The sequence below is a fragment of the Arctopsyche grandis genome, chromosome 6, assembly GCF_051622035.1.
Source record: "Arctopsyche grandis isolate Sample6627 chromosome 6, ASM5162203v2, whole genome shotgun sequence".
Taxonomy (NCBI): domain Eukaryota; kingdom Metazoa; phylum Arthropoda; class Insecta; order Trichoptera; family Hydropsychidae; genus Arctopsyche; species Arctopsyche grandis.
Window position 1 is genome coordinate 10,301,389 of NC_135360.1, and position 22,641 is coordinate 10,324,029.

The 22,641-nt window shown below is 30.1% G+C and overlaps 2 protein-coding genes across 6 annotated transcripts in view; one reads left to right on the forward strand and one right to left on the reverse strand.

The window, feature by feature from the left end:
• LOC143913654 (uncharacterized) overlaps positions 1-6,805 on the forward strand; it is a 48,365-nt gene extending 41,560 nt beyond the window's left edge. Inside the window, exons 19-34 of the mRNA XM_077433557.1 lie at positions 137-281; positions 357-578; positions 651-780; positions 858-1,025; positions 1,097-1,303; positions 1,376-1,515; positions 1,603-1,665; positions 1,744-1,870; positions 1,962-2,090; positions 2,174-2,266; positions 2,342-2,459; positions 2,538-2,671; positions 2,757-2,844; positions 2,921-5,788; positions 6,541-6,614; positions 6,701-6,805. Coding sequence (XP_077289683.1) covers positions 137-281; positions 357-578; positions 651-780; positions 858-1,025; positions 1,097-1,303; positions 1,376-1,515; positions 1,603-1,665; positions 1,744-1,870; positions 1,962-2,090; positions 2,174-2,266; positions 2,342-2,459; positions 2,538-2,671; positions 2,757-2,844; positions 2,921-5,788; positions 6,541-6,578 — 4,670 coding nt within the window. The 3' untranslated portion in view covers positions 6,579-6,614; positions 6,701-6,805. The remainder of the gene's footprint in view (positions 1-136; positions 282-356; positions 579-650; positions 781-857; positions 1,026-1,096; positions 1,304-1,375; positions 1,516-1,602; positions 1,666-1,743; positions 1,871-1,961; positions 2,091-2,173; positions 2,267-2,341; positions 2,460-2,537; positions 2,672-2,756; positions 2,845-2,920; positions 5,789-6,540; positions 6,615-6,700) is intronic.
• A 10,478-nt stretch (positions 6,806-17,283) lies between these two features.
• FoxP (forkhead box transcription factor P) overlaps positions 17,284-22,641 on the reverse strand; it is a 79,087-nt gene continuing 73,729 nt past the window's right edge. For 2 of the 5 annotated variants that reach the window (XM_077432368.1, XM_077432367.1), the window contains exons 14-17: positions 20,058-20,133; positions 19,887-19,978; positions 19,021-19,396; positions 17,284-18,435 (exon numbers count right to left, since the gene is read on the reverse strand). In XM_077432368.1, coding sequence (XP_077288494.1) covers positions 18,385-18,435; positions 19,021-19,396; positions 19,887-19,978; positions 20,058-20,133 — 595 coding nt within the window. In that variant the 3' untranslated portion in view covers positions 17,284-18,384. Of the gene's footprint in view, positions 18,436-18,550; positions 19,397-19,590; positions 19,979-20,057; positions 20,134-22,641 lie in introns of those variants that run through there. The other 3 variants (XM_077432365.1, XM_077432366.1, XM_077432369.1) reach the window with 2 other exon arrangements.

The following is a 22,641-nucleotide window of genomic DNA, read 5'->3' on the forward strand; positions in this document are numbered from 1 at the left end:
AGCTTTATATATTTGCAAAACTTAATTCTGGAATTGTTTGATAATTCTTTCCAATGTAGCTCATTCGATTCCGTGTGCTTTGCGCCCGTTTTCAACTAAAATCTATATGATTTTTAAAAACTTTGTATACTTTTAGGCGAAGTTGAGTGCTTAGCACAACAGCAACAACAATATAGATATATGAGAGAGGCCGAACGTGGACGTGAAGCCACTGATTCCTCCATGCCGATACTTGCATCCGCTAATAATGTCAACGTGGATAGAGAACCATTACATATTGGGTATGATATCATTTGGTGCTTTCAAATACATTTCATTAAGTAATAAACATATATTCAAATCAATTTCATTTTTAGTTTCTTAGCATCATTCGTTGTCGATGCTCGAGGAGGTGCTATGAGATCAGCTCGTCGAGCAGGATTGGCAGTCGTCGCACCTCCAGGAGCAGTCTCTCAACCGACTCGCATCACGTGTCGACATGCTCGACGTGCACCACCACATCCTCCACCACTCATGGAAGGAGAATCTCTGGCAGCTCGCTTATTACAACTTGCCCCACCTCAAGCGACCTTCTTAAGGTATATTCTATTTTAATATATGTGTAATAATTACATGGAATATTGTGGCTAATATATAATTTTCATATACAGTCCGGTTGTGCTTGAAGTGCCATCGTTTACTTCAGAATGCCGAGAAAGAGAGTTGGTTATTCTTAGATCGGATACTGGCGAAACTTGGCAAGATCACTATTTGCATAATACAGATAATCAAATGATCCAGGTGATTATCATTTCCGAAATGCTACCAAGCTTTACTGTTATTCACGGTTTAATTTTTGTTTTTTTACTGGGTTTTAGGACGCATTAGCTAAGGATAAATTGGAAGGAGAGATTGGCGGTGATAAGATAGCTCGTATTGTAACATGCGATTTTCCACAATACTTTGCAGTCATATCTCGCGTTCGTCAAGAGATGCATATTATCGGTCCGGAAGGTGGAACTATTTCATCTAGCGCTATTCCTCAGGTGATTTTCATTTGATTTGTTGATTTGTAATAAGTGGAATTTAAATTATTAACTGAATTTTTCTTTGATAGGTCCAAGCATTGTTCCCACCTGCAGCTTTGACGAAGAGAATTCGTGTTGGACTTCAGGCTCAAGCCCCAGCTGAAGCACCGCTGCGACGTTTGTTAGGCCGAGCTTCCTCTGCTAGTCCTGTACTCACAGTGGAACCTCGCCGAAGAAAATTCCACAAAGGAATCACTCTCACAATGCCGCTACCTCCTACCGCCCAACAAAACCAAGTAATTACCTTAAACATTACTTCAATTTTAAGCTTATATTATAAAATTTTCAACATCTTGATTTCGTTTTAGGGCGGAAGTGGTAGTTCACTTCGCTTGTTGTGTTCTATTATGGGAGGACAAGCAAGTGCCGTATGGGAAGACGTTACTGGTTCAACACCTCTCACTCATACTGGCGATTGTGTTAGTTTCACCACTACAGTCTCTGCACGGTAATATTTATGGAAATATTCTATATAACGATAGATCTGTCATTAAGTATTTCAATTGACTCACTAATATTGATTTTTATTTTATAGATTTTGGCTGATGGATTGCCGAAATATTTCAGATGCTACTAAACTGGCTACTGAACTTTATAAGTATGTCCTGTTTTTAACTGCAATATAAAAGTAAAAATAAATGAAAAATTCTCATTGATATTCATATTATTAATTTAGGGAAATGCTACTAGTACCTTTCGAAGCTAGATTAGTTGTTCTCGGTAAGCGAGTTGATGCATTGGAGGGACGCCTTTTAATTCTTTGTCTTACCGATCAACAGCTCGGAAAGACGCTTATGGAGCAGGTAATCTCCACTTTTGATTTATATATTTATGTTTTCATATAAAATAAGAATAATGAATATATAAATCGTGTATGTTGTAAATTTATTTTAGGAACATTATACTGAGTTGGCTCAATCTGGTCCCGTCACTCTATTAGATTCTAAGAATTTATATCTGGAATTTTCTGGTAATCTTTTGCCAGTTACGAAAGCTGGACATCAATTGAATTTCAAATTTGATGTAAATATCTTTGTTTTTATTTATTTTTTTAATTAAATTAAATTTTATTTTATTAATCAAATAATGTCATTTGCTTTATAAAGGCCTTCAAAGATAATCGCTGTGAGTTCTCAGTTCGAATGAAAGACCCCGAAGACCACGCTGCTTGCAGAGTGTTCTTTATGACAGAACCCAAGGTTTGAGTTTTGTATTAATTTATTTTTTAATTAAATTTAAAATATGTATATTTATTTTAAGTATACAATTTATAGGCTTCTCGTGGTGAGGTTAGTGCAACTGCCGCATGCGCTTTGGATATACAGCTTCCTAAAGCTGTTGCACCGAGAGCGGCCAAATCTAATTTAGATTGCCTTAATTTGGATCAGTCAGGTAAATTTTATTGACTAACAGGTTTTTATTATTTTAATGAATTTGATGAGTTGTTTAAAAACTTGTATATTTTACTAGGTTTCGATGCTTTGCATGATGAATTAAGTAATCATTGGGGAGATTCTCTCAATCGCTACACGCATTTCACTCTGCCTAGACATTCTGAAGAAAATTCGGAGGATGAAGATAGGAAAAAGCATGTTAATGGAAAGGTATGAAATATGTACTATCATATTTACTGTAAAAAATAAAATATTGTTAACGACTCGACTAAAATATTTTTTTTCGATTTTATAGATTGGTGGTTTGACTAATGATTATAAGATAGCGAAGCCTTCTAAGGATAAATATAATAAAGAAGTTAAAGCTAATGGGCAAATTTCTTGTGAGTTTTCTTTCTTTTATTACCGATATATTTTTTTTAAATAGCCTTTTCATTTATTTGTTTTTTTTTATTACAGTGATACAGAATGGTGGCGATTCTGACTCAGACGGAAAACCCCCACCAAAACCTATGAGGCAAACTCTTGAAATATTTGATTCTGATGATGATAAAACAATAACTGGTACTGCAGAGAAGAAGAAGAGAAAATCACCAGAAACAGATAAAAAGACAACTGATATGATTGCCGATGAAAAGAATGATCACGAAGAACCCAAACCAAACAATGACAAGGATTCTGAACAAAAATCTCCAACTGTGAAAAAAGAAAAATCCCCACCAGCGCCAGATTCAAACCTTCCTGAGAAGTCAAAGATTCCCCAAATTATCGATGAAGATCTTCTCGGTAAAGTGGAAGATATGTTTGGAACGTTAGCTCAACCACGATCTCAAAAAACTGTTACTGTTCTCTCATCAGATGTACATAAACATGAAAATGACCCTAAAGAAGTCACTGAAGTTTTTTATAAAGTTGACCGAAAAACTAAGAATATGCAAAATATTATTGATGACGATGATGAGATCTCTAAATCCAAATTAGCAGATGTCGAAAGTAATTTAATCGGAATAGGAAAAATAGTAGAAGACAAATTTTCAGAAATCAGTGACAATATATCGAGTGCTAAAAGTGATTATGAAAATCAGGAATCTCTAATCAAATGTGATTTACCAGAAAAAGTGAATAAAAATATAAAAGATATTTCTGAATCTGAAAAAGAATTGTCTAAATTGAAAGGCAATACAGTAACTAAAGATTATATGAATGAATTCCTTGAAAAGGGCGACAATGTGGATAAAAAGTTTGATGAGCTAATTGGAAATTTAAATGAAACGGAAGATGATCTGAGTAAAAAGTTTGATGATTTAACCTTTAATCTTGGTAAAAATACGAACCTTATCACTGAAGAAATATCCAAAAAGGGTGGTGATGCTCAACAGGACTTTGAAGCATTTAATATGCAACTACATCAAGGTGTATCAGATTTGAAAGGTGGATTTACAGAAAACAAAAATTTGATGAAAAGTAAAGCGGATAACATGGCTGATTTCTTAAGCGAAGAAAAAGATTCACTACAGAAAGAATTTAGCGCAGCATTCGATGAACAAGAAAAACTTTTAAGTGAACAAGCTAGTCATAACATTCAAAATCTAAAAGATGATTTCAATGCAAGCGAAGAGGCATTGAAACAACAGTCTGAAAATATTTCAGGTGATATTCAAAAAGGCTTAGCGGGTCAACAAAGTGCTTTGAAGGATTTTGCAAATCAAAGCATAGATTCTGTAAATCAGAAAAGTGAATCTGCCAAACAAAAACTTGACGAGGAACTAGGTAATCTAAATCAAAAACGAGAGTCTCTTGAAAAGCAAGCGGGCGGAAAATTGGAAAATGTGAAAGATGAAATAAATTCTGCAACATCTTCAGTTAAAGACCATGTCAGTGAACTTGCAGCAGATGCAAATAGCGAAAGAATATCGATTGAAAAAAATTTAAAACAAGGATTTGACGATTTTACGAGTGATATTGCTGAAAAAGAATGTTTGTTGAGGAAAGGAGTTGATAACAAATTATCTAATGTGAAGGAAGAACTCGCTAACAAAGGTGATTCGTTAAAAGAAACTGTTGCTAGCAATGTTTCTGAATTCAATGATGATGTTAATGCATTAAATAAAAACGTATCAGATGGATTTTCAAATTTGAAGGATAACGTTAGTGAAACTGGAAATGCTATGAAAGATAATGTAAATGAGAAGGTAACAAACGTCAAAGAAGGTTTTTCAAATTTCAAGGATAATGTCAGTGAAACTGGAAATGCTATGAAGGATAATGTAAATGAAAAGGTATCAAATGTGAAAGAAGGTTTTTCAGATTTCAAGGATAATGTCAGTGAAACTGGAAATTCTATGAAGGATAACGTAAATCAGAAGGTAACCAACGTCAAAGAAGGATTTTCAGATTTTAAAGATAATGTCAGTGAAACTGGAAATGCTATGAAAGATAATGTAAATGAAAAGGTAACAAACGTTAAAGAAGGTTTTTCAGATTTTAAGGATAATGTCAGTGAAACTGGAAATGCTATGAAAGATAATGTAAATGAAAAGGTAACAAACGTCAAAGAGGGCTTTTCAAATTTCAGAGATAATGTTAGTGAAACTGGAAATGCTATGAAAGATAATGTAAATGAAAAGGTATCGAACTTGAAAGAAAATGTTAGTGAAACTGGAAACGCTATCAAGGATAATGTAAGTGAAAAAGTATCAAATGTTAAAGAAGATTTAAGTAATGCAAGTCAATCATTGAAGAGTGAAATCAGCGATGGAGTAGCTAGTCTTGAGCAACAAGGTGAAAATGTTAAACAACAACTGAACTCTAAAGCAGACGATATTCACCAGCAAGGCGAAGCCCTTGTAGGCAAATGCAACGAACAAATCGCGAGCACAAAAGACGAATTAAAAAATAAAGCGGAAGCTGTAGGAGACTCCGTCGTCGATTTCACAAAAGACGTCAGCGAAAAGGGTCACGCTGCGAAAGAGCAACTAGATTCTAAGATTTCTGACATTGGCGAAAATTTAAGCGATAAGAAGGATAGCATTAGTAAAGAAATCAGTCAAAAAGCTCACGACGTATCGGAGTCGTTCGACACTGCCAAAAATAACGCTAGTGAAAAATTAACCAACGTCGGCCAAAGCATCAGTGATACGGGAAAGTCTCTGGGCAATCAAGCGGAAAAATCGTTCGATCAATTCAGCGATAGTGTTTCGGAGAAGAGCGATTCTTTAAAAAAGAAGATGGGTAACACAGCTGATGACGTCGGCGAATCATTGGCACAAGCTCACGACCAAGCAAAAGATCTAGGCAGCAAAGCGAAAGACTTTGCTTTTGGAAAAGGTAATTTATTTTATTTTCTACTCGTGATTTACCCGGCTTCACTCGGTTTTTGTGATATAAACCGCTTAAACATGGCTAATCTAATATTAACCGTTTGCCCGCGGCCGTCTTCTATGGAAGCTTTGGGCGACAAGTCTGTAGCGCGGCTGTCTTCCATAGAATTTCTGAACTGCACGGGATTTTGAACCCTATATGCGCCTATTTCAACTGTTTTAAGGTTCATAATTGGTTGGATATATTACTGAGTTGAATGCCATCTATTCAATTTGCTTAAAATGAATATATACCAGTCAAAAATTAGTTTTTGTGGAACCATACTGAAACCTCGTTTATGTGACGTCACGTCTTTATACAATTATGAAGAATGATTATTTGACAATTAATCCAAAACTACGAGATATATTATGTATTTTATTGTTTAAAATAATACTTTATGTGTTAATTAACATATCTGGTTACTTGAGTAAATATTAAAATCTGTATTTAAGGTCGAAAACTCGATTGCCAAATTCGCGAAAAAGGTGCCGCGTACAGGACTTGTTCGCTATATTTATTGACGTGGGCAAAGGGTTAAAAACATGTTATTAAATTTATTTGAATATTCATTTGATTTTTTATTAAATTTAATGTCACGGATTCTACAAACCAAACAAACATGCATACAGTCTCTTTCGAAATTACATATTAGTTGATGGAAATGTTTTATCCATAATACATATGACGAAAAATTATATTGAAATTATTTTTTTCAGTTCCCGGATTTAAGAAATCGAAGAAAGGCAAAAAATAATCTATTTTCAAATACATTATTATATTAGTGAAACAGGTTAGATTCTCATTTGTTTTGTATACTATTATTTATATATTAAAATAATGTTCAATTGTTTAATTTTTAATTGTTATGATTTTCAGGTATTCATTCTTGTTTTATTATAGGTGCAAATAACATATAATATAAGCAATTATGATTCAGCTGTCGTTTGTATCAGCATTGATTGTGAAACACAATTTTTAATACATAAACATTCAAACACGATTAAATGTGAGCTAATTGTATGTATATTTAAATTTAAAATACATAAATATATATATATGAAATATAATATATCTCATTATGGCACAAACATTGTTGATATTAAAAATATAATTATTTTAAACCACAAAAGTACATTAAAATCTTCTTTCGTGCAATTCACTTGAAAGCGCTTTCTCTTTGTATATTTATTAAAAAATTACTATTAATCAATTAAGCATGCCTAATTGAAAATAAATATATTTAATTATAATATACATATATTATACAACTTGCACATTCAGATTTGTTGTTTTACGCCAATTAATTTGTGCCCTTATTATAAATACATATTAGAAATGTTACGGTATCAATTTTCTGAAAATCATTTGCATTTACTATGTATGTAGATGTGTATATATATGTATATACATATTTTTATGTATATTATGTTCATGTATATGCACATGCATGACGTGCGCGTACACGTTTGTGACTATAAAAGAAAGTGTTCAAGTTAATTTGTTAAATGATATATGGATATATTCGTCAAATATTACTTCTAAGTTTTATGTAAATTATGCTTGTTGATATTTTCGTCACCGGAATATTATATGTGTGCATATATAGAAGTGTAAGGTTAAGCATAAAAACGCATGACGGCTGCTGCTGTTCGTTGTTTTTTTTTATATGTTGATTTGTTTAATTGAACAACACTGTTGACGAAATGTGATTCCGATGGACGAAACTATGAAATCATCCATTGATTTCCATCGAAATTTTGCTTCTGTTGGCTGGACGTAACTTTGATGTAAAATTTCTCTAATCTCAGTGTAAATTATCTTTGGCAATATGTTATTATGAAGAGTTTGCATAAAAATGGCATGTTATTATTATTGTAATGCATATATTATATATGAAGCGATGACTTTGTCGTAGTTTAATAGTATATGTAATGATATAATGATGTTGCATAAAATAATGTATTGTGCTATCTTGATTTGTCGAGAGCATGGTTAAATCCAGGTGCAATGTAAAGTTGACAGACGGGGGAAAAATAAGTGTAGTTTGTATTATATTAGAATATGCACACACACAAACACACAGGTTGCCAAATTTTATATTTTCTTCTTTGTGAATTCGTATGTATCATATTTATTGTTTCTCATTTGCAATACATTTATACGTGTATAATAGGTAGTACAAACAAACTTATTCTATTGATATTATTAGAGTCATGACATAGATTTTATTAATATTTTTAAAGTTATATTGTTATTTCGATAGAGAAGATTTAATGAAGATGGAGAGGAAAATAAAAAATGTCTAGCTTAGATCTAGATACTATGCAACTTTTTCGTAAGTTTTTTACTAAGCGCATCGGTCGCACATTTGGTGCGATTATTTAATAATTTTAATCATTGCTACGCATTGCTTGCATCGGGTACTTTTATTTTTTAATTCAATTCAATATTTCTTGCACTTGCGTTTTTATTATATATGTCATCGATTTTTTATTTTCTATGCGTGCAAAATCTATTTTGTGTTTTTGTATTTTAATTTGAATTTCAATAGTTTTTGTTATTAGTAATTATATAATACATGGTGTCTGATTTAGTTCCTTATTTTAAATTTGTCTGTGACATTATATACATTTTAAAATAATTTTATATGGACAGATTTATTTTGAATAAATTTTAATTATTTATTTTTGACAAAAATAACTATTTATTTTCATTATTTTTGTAAGTCATTTGAATATCATTGTGAAATTAAGGTTACTATTATTTTTTGTATATTAAATGTTTGCATTAAAGTATCTTATATATGAGTGAGTTATATAAATCAAGTAAACTATTTTTAATCAATTGTTTTTAATATATATATATTGCATTATATTTTTAAGCTTTTCTTTTAGACACTTTGTAAAAATGAAATTTCGGCATCGGGGAATATTCTTTCAATTAACATTTTTTTTTAAATTAATATTATATTATTATTTAACTGAGTAAAGTACAACTTTGCTTTTGTGATTCTAAATTGCTATAAACCGAACAAATACGGTATATATAAAGTAATTTTAATGTTTTAAAATTTAATATTTCCCAATGCCAACACTTTGAGTGAAACTTAAGTCAAATGTTTTTACATTTTTGACTAATAATAAACAAATGATTAAATTGTATTTTTATTTGAATTTTTAAATTATAAATGCATATTTATTTAATATCTGAAGCTTCACTTAAAGTGTGGTCAATTTTCTTATGAACATGTTTCATAAATGTTTTGCTTGTTTTAGTTTAAATCATTGTTTAGAATTAATAATGTTTTAATGTATAATGAAAAATCTATTGTGTGCATGATATTCTTGCTAATTTATTTATAAATAAAAAATAAATATATGAAAATATTTTGTTCAATATTGGATTTATTTAGTTATTTTATAGTTATATCATGTTATTATTTTTTAATTCTATAATAAATAATATAAAAGTGTTAACGTGAATTTTTATGGCATATTATAAAATAATTCATATAATAATTCCTGGATATCTATTAAAGGGGGGCGGGGGGGTTAATACCTCTTTGATTTATATAAAGGTACTGAGCACATTTATTTATTTTATATTTGGAAAAGGTGGCATAGCCGATGGATCCAATTACATATATTTTCCCGGTTCGGTGATTACTAGTCAAATGTGAACCGGTCACAGGACAACCGGTCGATCTAGATCGGTCACACATGATCACCCGTCACACTAAAACTGGTCACACCCTAAAATCGGTCAACCAGTTTTCTCGTGACCGATTTTAGGGTGTGACCAGTTTTCTCGTGACCAGTTTTAGTGCGGTACGTGACGATTGGGCGCCCAGGACGATTGGGCGACCAGTGTTACTCGCCACTGCGACAATTGGACGACGAGACTGGCGGACACTGCGTCAAAACCTAGTATTGCTGTGCTCAAAGTGAGTATTGGAATCAATAGTCAGATGTTTTTCCTATTGATTGTGATATTGCATTGCTTTAAAATACTTATAATTAATTGTCTAGCGAATTTTAAAAGTCAAAAATATATTTTTTTTACGGATTTTTTCTCCGTGCTATTTTGCATTTATTTGGCAATTTTTTTATTTCACCTCGTTTATAAGGATTGGTTTTCTATTTCAATATTTTTTATTTTTATCTAAACGTACTAACTCGAGCGGTAATTGCAATTTAAATGCTTTCGTTTTTGTTGCTCAGTGTTATTATAGTCACATTAAAATCTATATGATAGTTTATAGTAATTAAGGCTCATTTCGTTTATCAATAATTTAATAAGGTATATTTTTACTAATTAATATCTTTCGCTTTTGTAAATTCGAAACATACATACATATGTATAACGAATTATGTTTACATCTATAACTGTCATCCAGCGCTCATCTGTTCATCTAATATATAATTTCTTTAATAATATTTTATGCGTATAAAATATTACAAAGACCTTACAAGAAATTATATATTTTCAAATATTTGGACCGAATGAACGAACTCATTCAAAACGTTTTTTTTTACTATGAGTGGCAGTTTTATTGCCTAAAGATAAATAATACCGCGCCTCATAGGCTAGGCTACAGATGCTCTGCAAGTCAAAATAATAAAAAAATAAAATCTGATAAAACAGTTCTCAAAACGACTTTTGACAACTGTTTCTCGAACTACTTTTTTTCTTGATTGTTTTACATGACATGTTATACATACATATGTAAGGTTTTTCAACGGGTTTTTGCGGTATCAAAAATTCATGGCCCTCAAATTTGGTTTAAAATAATGCAATGACGTAAATGATTTTATACCCTTTATCCTTTTATTAAATTCAAATTATTCTGAAATGGTTTTCATCGTTTTTTCAAAACCTCTCCGATAAAATAAACGTTTTTTATTCCAAAAAAAATGGCAAAGTTTCAAAGCGATCGGAAAAGTTTTAGGAGGTTTGTCCAAAACTAAGATAAACCTTGTAATTTTCAAATGTTATAATTAGCATGGAAATATTTTTTTCAATGTATGTATGTATTGTATGAATGCATGTACATACATACATATGTACATATGTTATTTTGAAAATTTTCAATTTAATATTTATTTTCATTATTCATCAATGAAAAGTAAATCAAAAAACTTTATTAATACTATGATTTGATGAATATACTAAATACTGGCGATTCTAGAATTGATATAATGTTGAGAGTTATAAATTTTACACGTTTTGGATTTTCGTAAGATTAAAAATAAGCACCAATCACACGGTTGATCCCATATTTTATCGAGATACGAGAATCTCGAATTTTCATAATAAAATATTCTCGAGAAATGAGAATCTCGTAATTTTACAATAAAATATTCTCGAGAAACGAGAATCAAAATTTCTCGAGAAATCTCGAGACAAGATTTCTCGTTCACAACCTCTAGTTCTATGGTTATTGTTGAAAATTATGCTTTTTAAATAATTATTTAATAACGAGTCCATAATGTTATGATGCGTTTAGGTACATATGTATGTATGTACATATATCAAAAACTACGTACATAGATAAAGTAAAAATTAAAAAAAAATTGAAAATACTATAAACTATCATATAAAATTTTAATATGACGAAAATGTCTATATTTTTAATTCTTACGGCTAATTTTTACTTTATCTATGTACGTAGTTTTTGATATATGTACATACATACATATGTACCTAAACGCATCATAACATTATGGACTCGTTATTAAATAATTATTTAAAAAGCATAATTTTCAACAATAACCATAGAACTAGAGGTTGTGAACGAGAAATCTTGTCTCGAGATTTCTCGAGAAATTTTGATTCTCGTTTCTCGAGAATATTTTATTGTAAAATTACGAGATTCTCATTTCTCGAGAATATTTTATTATGAAAATTCGAGGTTCTCGTATCTCGATAAAATATGGGATCAACCGTGTGATTGGTGCTTATTTTTAATCTTACGAAAATCCAAAACGTGTAAAATTTATAACTCTCAACATTATATCAATTCTAGAATCGCCAGTATTTAGTATATTCATCAAATCATAGTATTAATAAAGTTTTTTGATTTACTTTTCATTGATGAATAATGAAAATAAATATTAAATTGAAAATTTTCAAAATAACATATGTACATATGTATGTATGTACATGCATTCATACAATACATACATACATTGAAAAAAATATTTCCATGCTAATTATAACATTTGAAAATTACAAGGTTTATCTTAGTTTTGGACAAACCTCCTAAAACTTTTCCGATCGCTTTGAAACTTTGCCATTTTTTTTGGAATAAAAAACGTTTATTTTATCGGAGAGGTTTTGAAAAAACGATGAAAACCATTTCAGAATAATTTGAATTTAATAAAAGGATAAAGGGTATAAAATCATTTACGTCATTGCATTATTTTAAACCAAATTTGAGGGCCATGAATTTTTGATACCGCAAAAACCCGTTGAAAAACCTTACATATGTATGTATAACATGTCATGTAAAACAATCAAGAAAAAAAGTAGTTCGAGAAACAGTTGTCAAAAGTCGTTTTGAGAACTGTTTTATCAGATTTTATTTTTTTATTATTTTGACTTGCAGAGCATCTGTAGCCTAGCCTATGAGGCGCGGTATTATTTATCTTTAGGCAATAAAACTGCCACTCATAGTAAAAAAAAACGTTTTGAATGAGTTCGTTCATTCGGTCCAAATATTTGAAAATATATAATTTCTTGTAAGGTCTTTGTAATATTTTATACGCATAAAATATTATTAAAGAAATTATATATTAGATGAACAGATGAGCGCTGGATGACAGTTATAGATGTAAACATAATTCGTTATACATATGTATGTATGTTTCGAATTTACAAAAGCGAAAGATATTAATTAGTAAAAATATACCTTATTAAATTATTGATAAACGAAATGAGCCTTAATTACTATAAACTATCATATAGATTTTAATGTGACTATAATAACACTGAGCAACAAAAACGAAAGCATTTAAATTGCAATTACCGCTCGAGTTAGTACGTTTAGATAAAAATAAAAAATATTGAAATAGAAAACCAATCCTTATAAACGAGGTGAAATAAAAAAATTGCCAAATAAATGCAAAATAGCACGGAGAAAAAATCCGTAAAAAAAATATATTTTTGACTTTTAAAATTCGCTAGACAATTAATTATAAGTATTTTAAAGCAATGCAATATCACAATCAATAGGAAAAACATCTGACTATTGATTCCAATACTCACTTTGAGCACAGCAATACTAGGTTTTGAGTTAAAGACCGCAAAAGCCAAAAAACTGTAAAAATCGCGCATTTTTTTAAACGCTCATATCTCGTAAACGATCACCAACCAGCAAAAATCAATATCATATTCGATTTTAGTGGGTCAAAGTTAGTAAAGATTGGTTAGTCTCCGCTCTGGTAACTAAAAAACGTGATTTTTTGTGGCTCAATGTAATTTTCAACAATAACCATAGAACGGGAGATGTTTAAAATTGCTTTAAAAAGCTATTTTTTCCGAGAATTGCCTCTGCGAATCGTAAACGATGTAATAATTTAATTATGGGAAAAGCCGAAAAAAATTATTCGAGCTCCGCGAACGAATTTAAGTATGCGCTTTTTTTTCGTAAACGTATTTCATCATTGAAAAAAAATATAATCTTGAAAACTTTGAGAATCGCTACTAGAAAATATTTTGTAATTATGTATAACTAATACAGTGTTGAGAAAATTGAGAATAGAGTGTGAATTTATCCAATTGATAAAACTGAAATATAAACATTTAAAAGAAAAAAAAAGTGTGTCCATTTGAAAAAAAACTAAAAGCACTGCGCGAAAGATTCAATCGATCATTTTTCTTTTATATTATTTTGGAGAATATGTAGGTACATATGATTTGTCATCTTACAATTATTTTTTGTGAAAAGGTGCTACACATGTATTTATAAAAGTACGTTTAATATAAAATTCCAGCAAATGTAATATAATATAGCGAAAAAAATTAATAGTATGATTCGTGTTGTTACGAAAAGTTGGTAAAACTGAAACGAAAAATAAAGCGGTATAAAGCATATGTATGTAGGTAGAATATTTGTCAGTGCATCGGAAATTCCTATAACGCTCCGTTCGCGGTCGTTCCTTGCAAAACGCAGAGTTTACGTAAGCTTGGCGACCACTTCACCAGCGGGCCGTGTCGGCGGCGGTCGCCCACGCGCCCAGGTCGCCCAGTCGCCATAGCCCAGTCGACGATCGTCCAGTGCGATGGGCGCCCAATTGACGCAGTGTCCGCCAGTCTCGTCGTCCAATTGTCGCAGTGGCGAGTAACACTGGTCGCCCAATCGTCCTGGGCGCCCAATTGTCCGTGTCCCGTTTTAGTGTGATGGGTGATCACGTGTGACCGATCTAGAGCGACCGGTTGTCCTGTGACTGGTTCAAATATGACTAGTAGTCCGTTTACCATTTTCCCATGACGCAAATTTTTGGGCTGCCCCTGAGCGACATCTATGTATGGTATATTAAACTTATACATATGTATATAGATTATAAATTTGAAATTGTGTTGACATAGTGGGTAGGATGGTTGATGCCAATTTGATGATGAAACTTTTCAACTATGAAATCAGATAAATTGGCAAATTCTGATAGGAAACGATTGACTTGGAGTCACAAATATCTAAGTCTGACCAGCAGCACTACAGATAATACTCGGAATAAATTATTTTCAATCGAGGTAAATCCACGGGAACGAACCTGGCAACCTCTTAGTAGTTAGCATTAACACAACTACTATACTATGCTACTGGTTAAAGAGACAATATCAATTTTGTTTGTTCTTTCTATGTAAGTAGGGAACAGAGCTGGATATTTATACGACCATAAAATTGAAAAAAAGTTTGGTTATTGAATACTTTTATTAATCTATGGCTGTCATTTATATTTTCCGTTACAATTTTTTTATCAAATAGCATGTGTTTGTATATATATATATTTATCTATGTATATACATTGTCTCTCACCTAGTGCAGGTTTGTTTACATGTATTTATTCAAAATATGAAGAAATTCGTTCGTCATGTGCGTTGAAAAGTAAATTCAGTGCGCTTTTCTTCAGCTGGCATTTCTCTTAGAAAAACTTCAACGCCTGCATTATGTGAGAGTTCACTATATGTATATATATAAATTCGAGTCTTATACAAGGTAATGAACATTTAATGTTATTTCGTAGTTACAATAATGAATTTGGTAATACGTCCAAACGAATGATGATTTCTAATTTTACAATTTATACTACACGGTGATTGGATAATATAGTTATTTCGACATAGTACACAAATTCAGCTTCAGTGGATGAAAGCCGATAGAATTACCGGTAGTAAAATTGGTCTATGAAAAAAATCACTGGGAAGGGATGAAGGAAAATCATAATCTGAAGACGATTTTAATTGCTAAAATACTGTATTGCAAAGAATCTCCACAATGAAGTGCATTTATGACTTAACTGGTGGCTATTTTAATTATATTATCACTCTTCTATGATGATATGGTATATTTTACCCTCATTGTCACGTTTAAAAGTAAACATAATAGAAATTTAATCGTATATTTTTAACATCACGTACATATGTTTGTTAATGACGTGTGCTCCTTCGGAACAGATACTGTTATTTAGAGCTTTATTGAATTTATATATACATATGTATATATATATTTAATTTATTACCACGTTGTAGTTTACGGTATGAATTTAAAAAGTATTAAAGAAAAAAACAAAATGAACATTTCTCAATGTTTCATATTATTAAATATTATGAAATACGCAGATCGTTTTCAGAACACAACGAAAGTAGACTAAAATAATAATAAAAAAAATAAAAATTATCAATAATTATATTTTTCAAATAACAAAATAAATAAAAAAAGTAACAGAACCAGAATATAACCAGATTCGCTCAATCACTATAAATATAATATGACATAATTACTGAATATTTTTTTTAAGATCTAAAAGTATATATATATATATATATATATATATATATATATATATATATATATATATATATATATATATATATATATATATATATATATATGTATATATATATTTACTGTGCTACTATATACAAATTATCAAATATGTTTTGGTTTCGTGAATATGTAGAGACTTATGAAACAATTGAATAAATATTAATAATATAACAAAATTGTGATATAGTCAAAAGTCTACGTAAAAATGTAATTTATATTTAAAAATTACCACCGACAACGGTAAAATGCCGTAAATTCTAATAAATACCCCTATACTGTTTTTATTTAATTTACACTATTACAGTAATTAATGACTCTTTTTCAATCCTCAACAAGCACTCAATTACGGTTAATATTCATAATAAAATTAATAAATAACAAAAATACATCCTACACTTTCAAATAAATGCAACATTTGAGATGAAATAATACGTTGACCATTACTATCCTTACTTGTTTCAACTATTTTAGATTACAATTAGTAAATGACTAATTTTACATATTTGGCAATAAGGATTCGTTGTATCGCAGTGCTTGAAATTCATTACACACACACACACATACATCAAATATTTTATACACATTAAAGAATAGGAATGTCGATAAACAAAATTGTTCTTTGAAAAACACTCAAACATCATGAATAGAAAACATTGCAATAAAAAGTCAAAGAATGAATGATTGCCTTGCAAAATACATTTATCACTATAGGGTAGGAATAAATTAAAGTTTAATAACAAGCATATTCATAATACGCATGTCACAATGCAATGGCACAAGTTCATCTGGTATCAATACCACAAATTTGACTTATATTATATTAAATTGTGCCAATACGAATTTGTTATTATGAATTGATCACTATGGCAACTTTCAGAAACTAGTCTCACAACATATAAAAATGATTACATCAATGTATAATATTACCAATATAGAAAGTTAACTGCAATTATCATCATCACTAAGATGTACATAAGTTGTTCAATCCGTAGATTGATTTCTAAAGTGTCACTTGCGATGCGATCCGATACGTTCCGGGAAACAATATAGATAAATATGACCCCGTTCCGTTATATTATACAATTCTTAGATTTTTTTTTTTAATAATTACTTTATCATTATTATATAATATAAGTATAAAGTTGATGAATATTACAGCTAACTTTGATCCGTATACGATAAATCTAAGTGATTATTATGTGACACAGAGGGTTTTTGAATGATTAAGATGATTTTTCATAGAAAAATTTCTAAATATTGTAACTATTCAAATTTAAATACAATAATTATTATCATTCAATGAAGCTAAATATTTTTATACATAATTTATAAAAACAAGTCAATAATTCCGTTTCTTCGTCTCTATACACATACCTTATCAAGTATTGCAAAGACTTCTTTTTTTCCACATATTCTTTCATGTCAAATGAGATATACGGTCTTGATTAACATATTTACAAGTACATTTAATTTAATTAATTAAAACATTCGATTTTATAGCCAGTGTCAGTGGCGCTTAATAATACATAATAAATATATATCCGATATTGAAAAACTACTTATTCTTTCAAAAATCACAAATATATATACAAATACATAGTAGTCGTTTAAGACCGTTGACAATATCTTCACTTTCCCATATTGTTTTATTCATTACATTAATAATAATAAAAAAAAAACCTAAAACACCAATCAAACCAAATTCCTATTTTTTATATTCAATTTAATTTAATTCACAGAAAGTGAGTGAAGAGTTCAACCGTTGAGAGATGACATTCAATATACTTTAATCACATTTAACTCGACTATCTTAAAACACAAGTTACATAAAATCTTATCATTAGACTTACGTGCATATTAAAAGAGATATGCCTTTGGTTGATTTAATTTTATAGTAAACTCGCAATACTATTGCAAGCTTATCACAACAATAACTTTGTTTAATTAAACTTTTAATAAATAAGGCATGCAGTTAACATCGATTGCCCAATTATTACCAAAAATATTCACAAAATAATAAAATTTAATCCAATCCTTGAAAAGATGACTGAAGAGATGTGCAGCACTTTGAAGTAGTATAAACTGATTTTGTAAGTACTCAAAGTAGTGATTTCATTAACAAATACTGATAAATACATAAATTTTCAGGGTTTAAAAAAAAAAACAAAAGCTCTAACATATTTGAAATTATTTGTATTGCACAATTATGTATAATGATTAAATTGAATTATATTTAATTGAAATAAAATCATATCTTAATGGAAGTTCTAAATTTTAGAACTTTTTACATAAAGGAACTTATAAGGAAAAACTGGCTTTGGTCGAAAATTTGTAGCTTTGATTTGTTTTGAACTGATCATGAAAGCACATACAAACGAAATATATATTAAAAAAAAATTTGACTTTGTCGAAAAATCATTAGTTTCGACTTGGTCAAACAATAAGATAACTTAATATGTTTTGATCCTCGGATTGAGCCTTATACGGAGTAATTCTACAAGGACATGCTCTCTTAGTGGAATTTGAGTCGACGAAGTCCGCTAACAGACGACATGACTCTCACCTATACGACATACATTTGTAAACATCAGTTCAATTTGTAACAATTGCACAAACATGGTTATTTATAATACATACATATATATATTTATATATAATATACAGAAACAAACAGCGTAATATACATACAATTTTAATTACTTCAAAACGAAAAAGACATATTCCGATTAGAGATATGTATTGGACACTTTACATTCAACATCGATTTTCAATATCTTGGCGTCAGCTAAACAATCCCCAAAATAAAATGAAGCCATTTGACCGTTTTGAGATACACAAAAGCCAAAATTTATTTGCAATGAGGAAGACAAAACGACTTAGTCTAAGAAACTGTATTTTGGTACATTCACAATTGCTAAGTTACACCGTTCATATACACACATCGTGTTTGAAATCATACAAAACAAAGCATCATACGTTAAGTATCTATGTATGATTGTGTCTTGTGTTCAAATATTCATCCGATCTGAACCAATGTCTAATTGAATTTTTCTATATGTGAATGATCGTTATTTGAACCGTTGTTGTTGAGTGATAAATTTTCCGCTTCTTCGATATCGTCATCCTCCTCATCATCGATCATATCTACCACGTTACTGTCGTCTCCTTTGTGGTGAAGGTTGTCCAGCCCTCTCACGCTGCCGTTGTTATCGTCGCAGTTCTGAGACTGCTGCTGATCTCTATCATCGTCCATGTGCCGATGATAGTTGCTCTCCGATTCGTAGTTGGCCAGACCGCTCTCCGCCGACGATTGGTATTCTGATTTGGATTGGTGCACGCTGGAATGATTGGCGTATTCGTTCTTCAAATTGAATATGTTAGGCTTGACGTCAACCGGATCCATTCCGGGAATATTGTGACGTGTGATTTGTCCGTCGGAAGAAGAGCTCAAGTTCTCGGGTTTTATGTCACTGTTATGACGATCGTTCTGGCCAGCTTGTCCATAACCATTCATAAGGCTGGATCTGAAGAAAGCATTTAAATACATATATACTCGGGGCGAAACAGAAAACGATAAGCCTCTTATTTATGCATATATTCGACGAACAATACAGAAACTGAGGGTTAGCCAAACAACAAACACCGATGAATGCATATAAGAGTGAATACTTATGTAGAATATTCTGCTTGATCGAACGCCATTTTTTTTTTTTTTTTTATCAACTCAATTGTGAATTGAGTCCTTTGTTAGGGGAGAAATAATGAAAGTGCCCTCTTATGAGGATTACGAGCCACTTCATCTGAACAAAGTCTGGAGAGGGGATTTGACAAAATAATTACTAGGTCATTTCGCATTTTAAGGGCACGTTCGATTCTATAAAGGAACACTTAACTTACGAATACTTGCGTATTCAAAACGTTCTAAACGATAAGTAACCTTCCTGGGTGTGAAGAGAAAATACTAAATGACAGGTGATTAAAAATTTGACTTCATTAAAACGTTCACAAATATACCTGTAATCTTCGTGAAGAGATTGATAATCTTCTGGGCCTTGCATGTGATCATCAGGCGTCATATATGGTAGACTACAGTCTTCCATCATACCCTGAATAATAGCAAAATAAATTTGTAATAAATTTATAAACATTTTTAAATGATAAAAGTTGACTTACAAATAGTATTACCTGAAGGTTTCTTTTCAGAACTTCGCTATAGCCCTGAGGACTATGTAACATAGGCGGACTTTGTGACATCAAGCACCTGTAATTTACCAAAATAATCTATAGCACTCAACCGACATAATTAAAATGAAATTTAAATCATTCTTTATTTTGATCAAAACTATTATCTTTGTGAAAATTTAATAATTATATGAATATTTTAATTTATGACATTTTATTCTAATTTTTTTCAATTCAAATAAATTTAATAATACATTTGTTTGAATAATATAAAAAATAAAGTAAAGATTGTGGTAAACATACACTTGGGAGCATCCCCATACATACCCCAGGTTTTAAAATAAAATGAGAATCATACTGAGAGTTTCACGTTGTTCGTGGTCAATGTGTATAGTGTGTTTGTGAATAATTTGGAACATGTCCGCAAGAGCGGAACGGTGGTAGAAGGATTGTGTATATATTTTTATAAGGTAAAAAAGATCAAAAAGGATGTGAGAGTAAAAAACGATCTAAAAAATATTAAAGATGAGAATATAGAAGCGTAATAAGATATAAAAATGTTATAAAACATGCAAAAAAGTTAGTTAAGTTAGAAAAAACACATGCGATCAAGAGAAAAACATTAAAAAATGTATATTAGAAAAATGGAAAATTTTACTACTTACCTACCTTTTTCGTTTTGTTAAAATGTGTTTGTATAAATGTAATATAAATATTCAGAATATTTTAATACGATTTAGTTTTTTTTTTACAAGAATAATGAAATTTAGCTAGCTACATACAGATAATGAAAACCAGCTGTAAATTATGATATTTAGGTCTTAACTAGCAGGATTATAATTAATCATGATTATTGAACAATTCTCCGTATTGAATTGATTGTACAAGTTGTATGCGTAATCATATGCTGTTTTTTTTTCTTTTTAAGAATAACAAACAAGCACCACATGGCAACTAATTATTCCATTGAGCATTGAGTTCATACTCAATAAAGAATCATCAAATTGAAGAGAGTATTGAGTTGTTTATGAAATTGTGTATAAATACTATGTATATAAAAATTGAAGAGTTGAAAAAAGTTAATTCAAAAAGTGCAAAAATTGTAGTAAAAATTTGTGAAAATAGAAAGATAAAAATTAAACAACCTTATTATAAAATCTTACCTTTCATAGCCACCCATAAAATCAGTTAGACATATTTATACATTTGAATTATTGATCATAACAAAAAATATACATACATATGTATTTATTACATTGATATCACTATCACGGTGAACTCTTCCGGAGAATATTACTATTCCTATGATAACATCTAAGTTTCAGTATATAATATAATATGTGTGTGGTTATTTCATAGACATCTAGAGCCAAGCAACTGATCGCCATAAAAAGCATCATGCAAACAAACAAAAAGAACGGTCTTTTGAGTCGTATATGTAATTAACGCAATATTCATTAAGTTCAAAAGCTCAAAAGGATACCTATATTATATAGTATTTTATGACAAAAATTACTTAGCTCTTTCGATTATTTCAATTCAAACAATTTTCCAGTATACACGTAGTATAATACTATGAGACGAGACAAATAAGCGACTCAGACTGACCGAAACATAACATAAATGAGCGAGTAAGAGCCAAACATAAACAAACACCTATTTATTATCCATACCAAAAAATGTGAAACAAATCACCACACGAATCATCGATTGAAAATCGTTTTAATTTGAAACACATATACATGTGTATAAAAAATACTTTTTTTATTACATCATAGAATGCCGATGATTTTGTTTCACATTTCAGAAATGAAAAATACATACAATAAAGTAAAATAATAATGCCAGCAGCACAGCGAACGGCCCGCCAGTTATTTATATGAACAATTGTCGATTTTATAATAGGAAACGTGTGGAAGATGTACGATCGTCCCGACACTCCAAAAAAACACGTGTCCAATTTTATAAACAATCATTATACACGTGATCGCCATTGGATGCGTCATTCGTTCACTTATATATGTATAATATAATAATATATATATACTTCTTTTTGGTTATTATTGTAATTTTTTTTTTTGTACAACGAATGACGCAAGTACGAGTACGTCGAAAGAAAGGAAAAACTTTGTTTTTCGTCTTGCTCTCTTTTTTAATATAAAATTGTATTATATTATTGTTGTATATATAAAAAATAATTTATTTGAAATTTAGTTGAGCAGGCTATAACAACATTAGCACATTGACAGCCGCGACAGCTAAATTAAATCATATGGAACTCTAAGAGTCTAAAAAGCGGTGGCAGCGAAATGAAGACAATCACATTATATTTTACTCCGTTTAAAAATATAATATATTCTTTATTATTTTACAATTAATCAAAAGCAATCTAATTGAAGAGACTGAGAAAAATAAAACTTTAAACTTTAATAAAACCAATATTATATAAAATAATGGAAATTTTAATTAAAAGTCTGAAACAAAAATGTATAAAAATAAAGTGTAATTTAAGATTTTCAATATCATTTTGTTCTTGGCTTTAAATTTTCCTACGGGTGTTCATCGGTTGTGTATTTTCTATGAAATT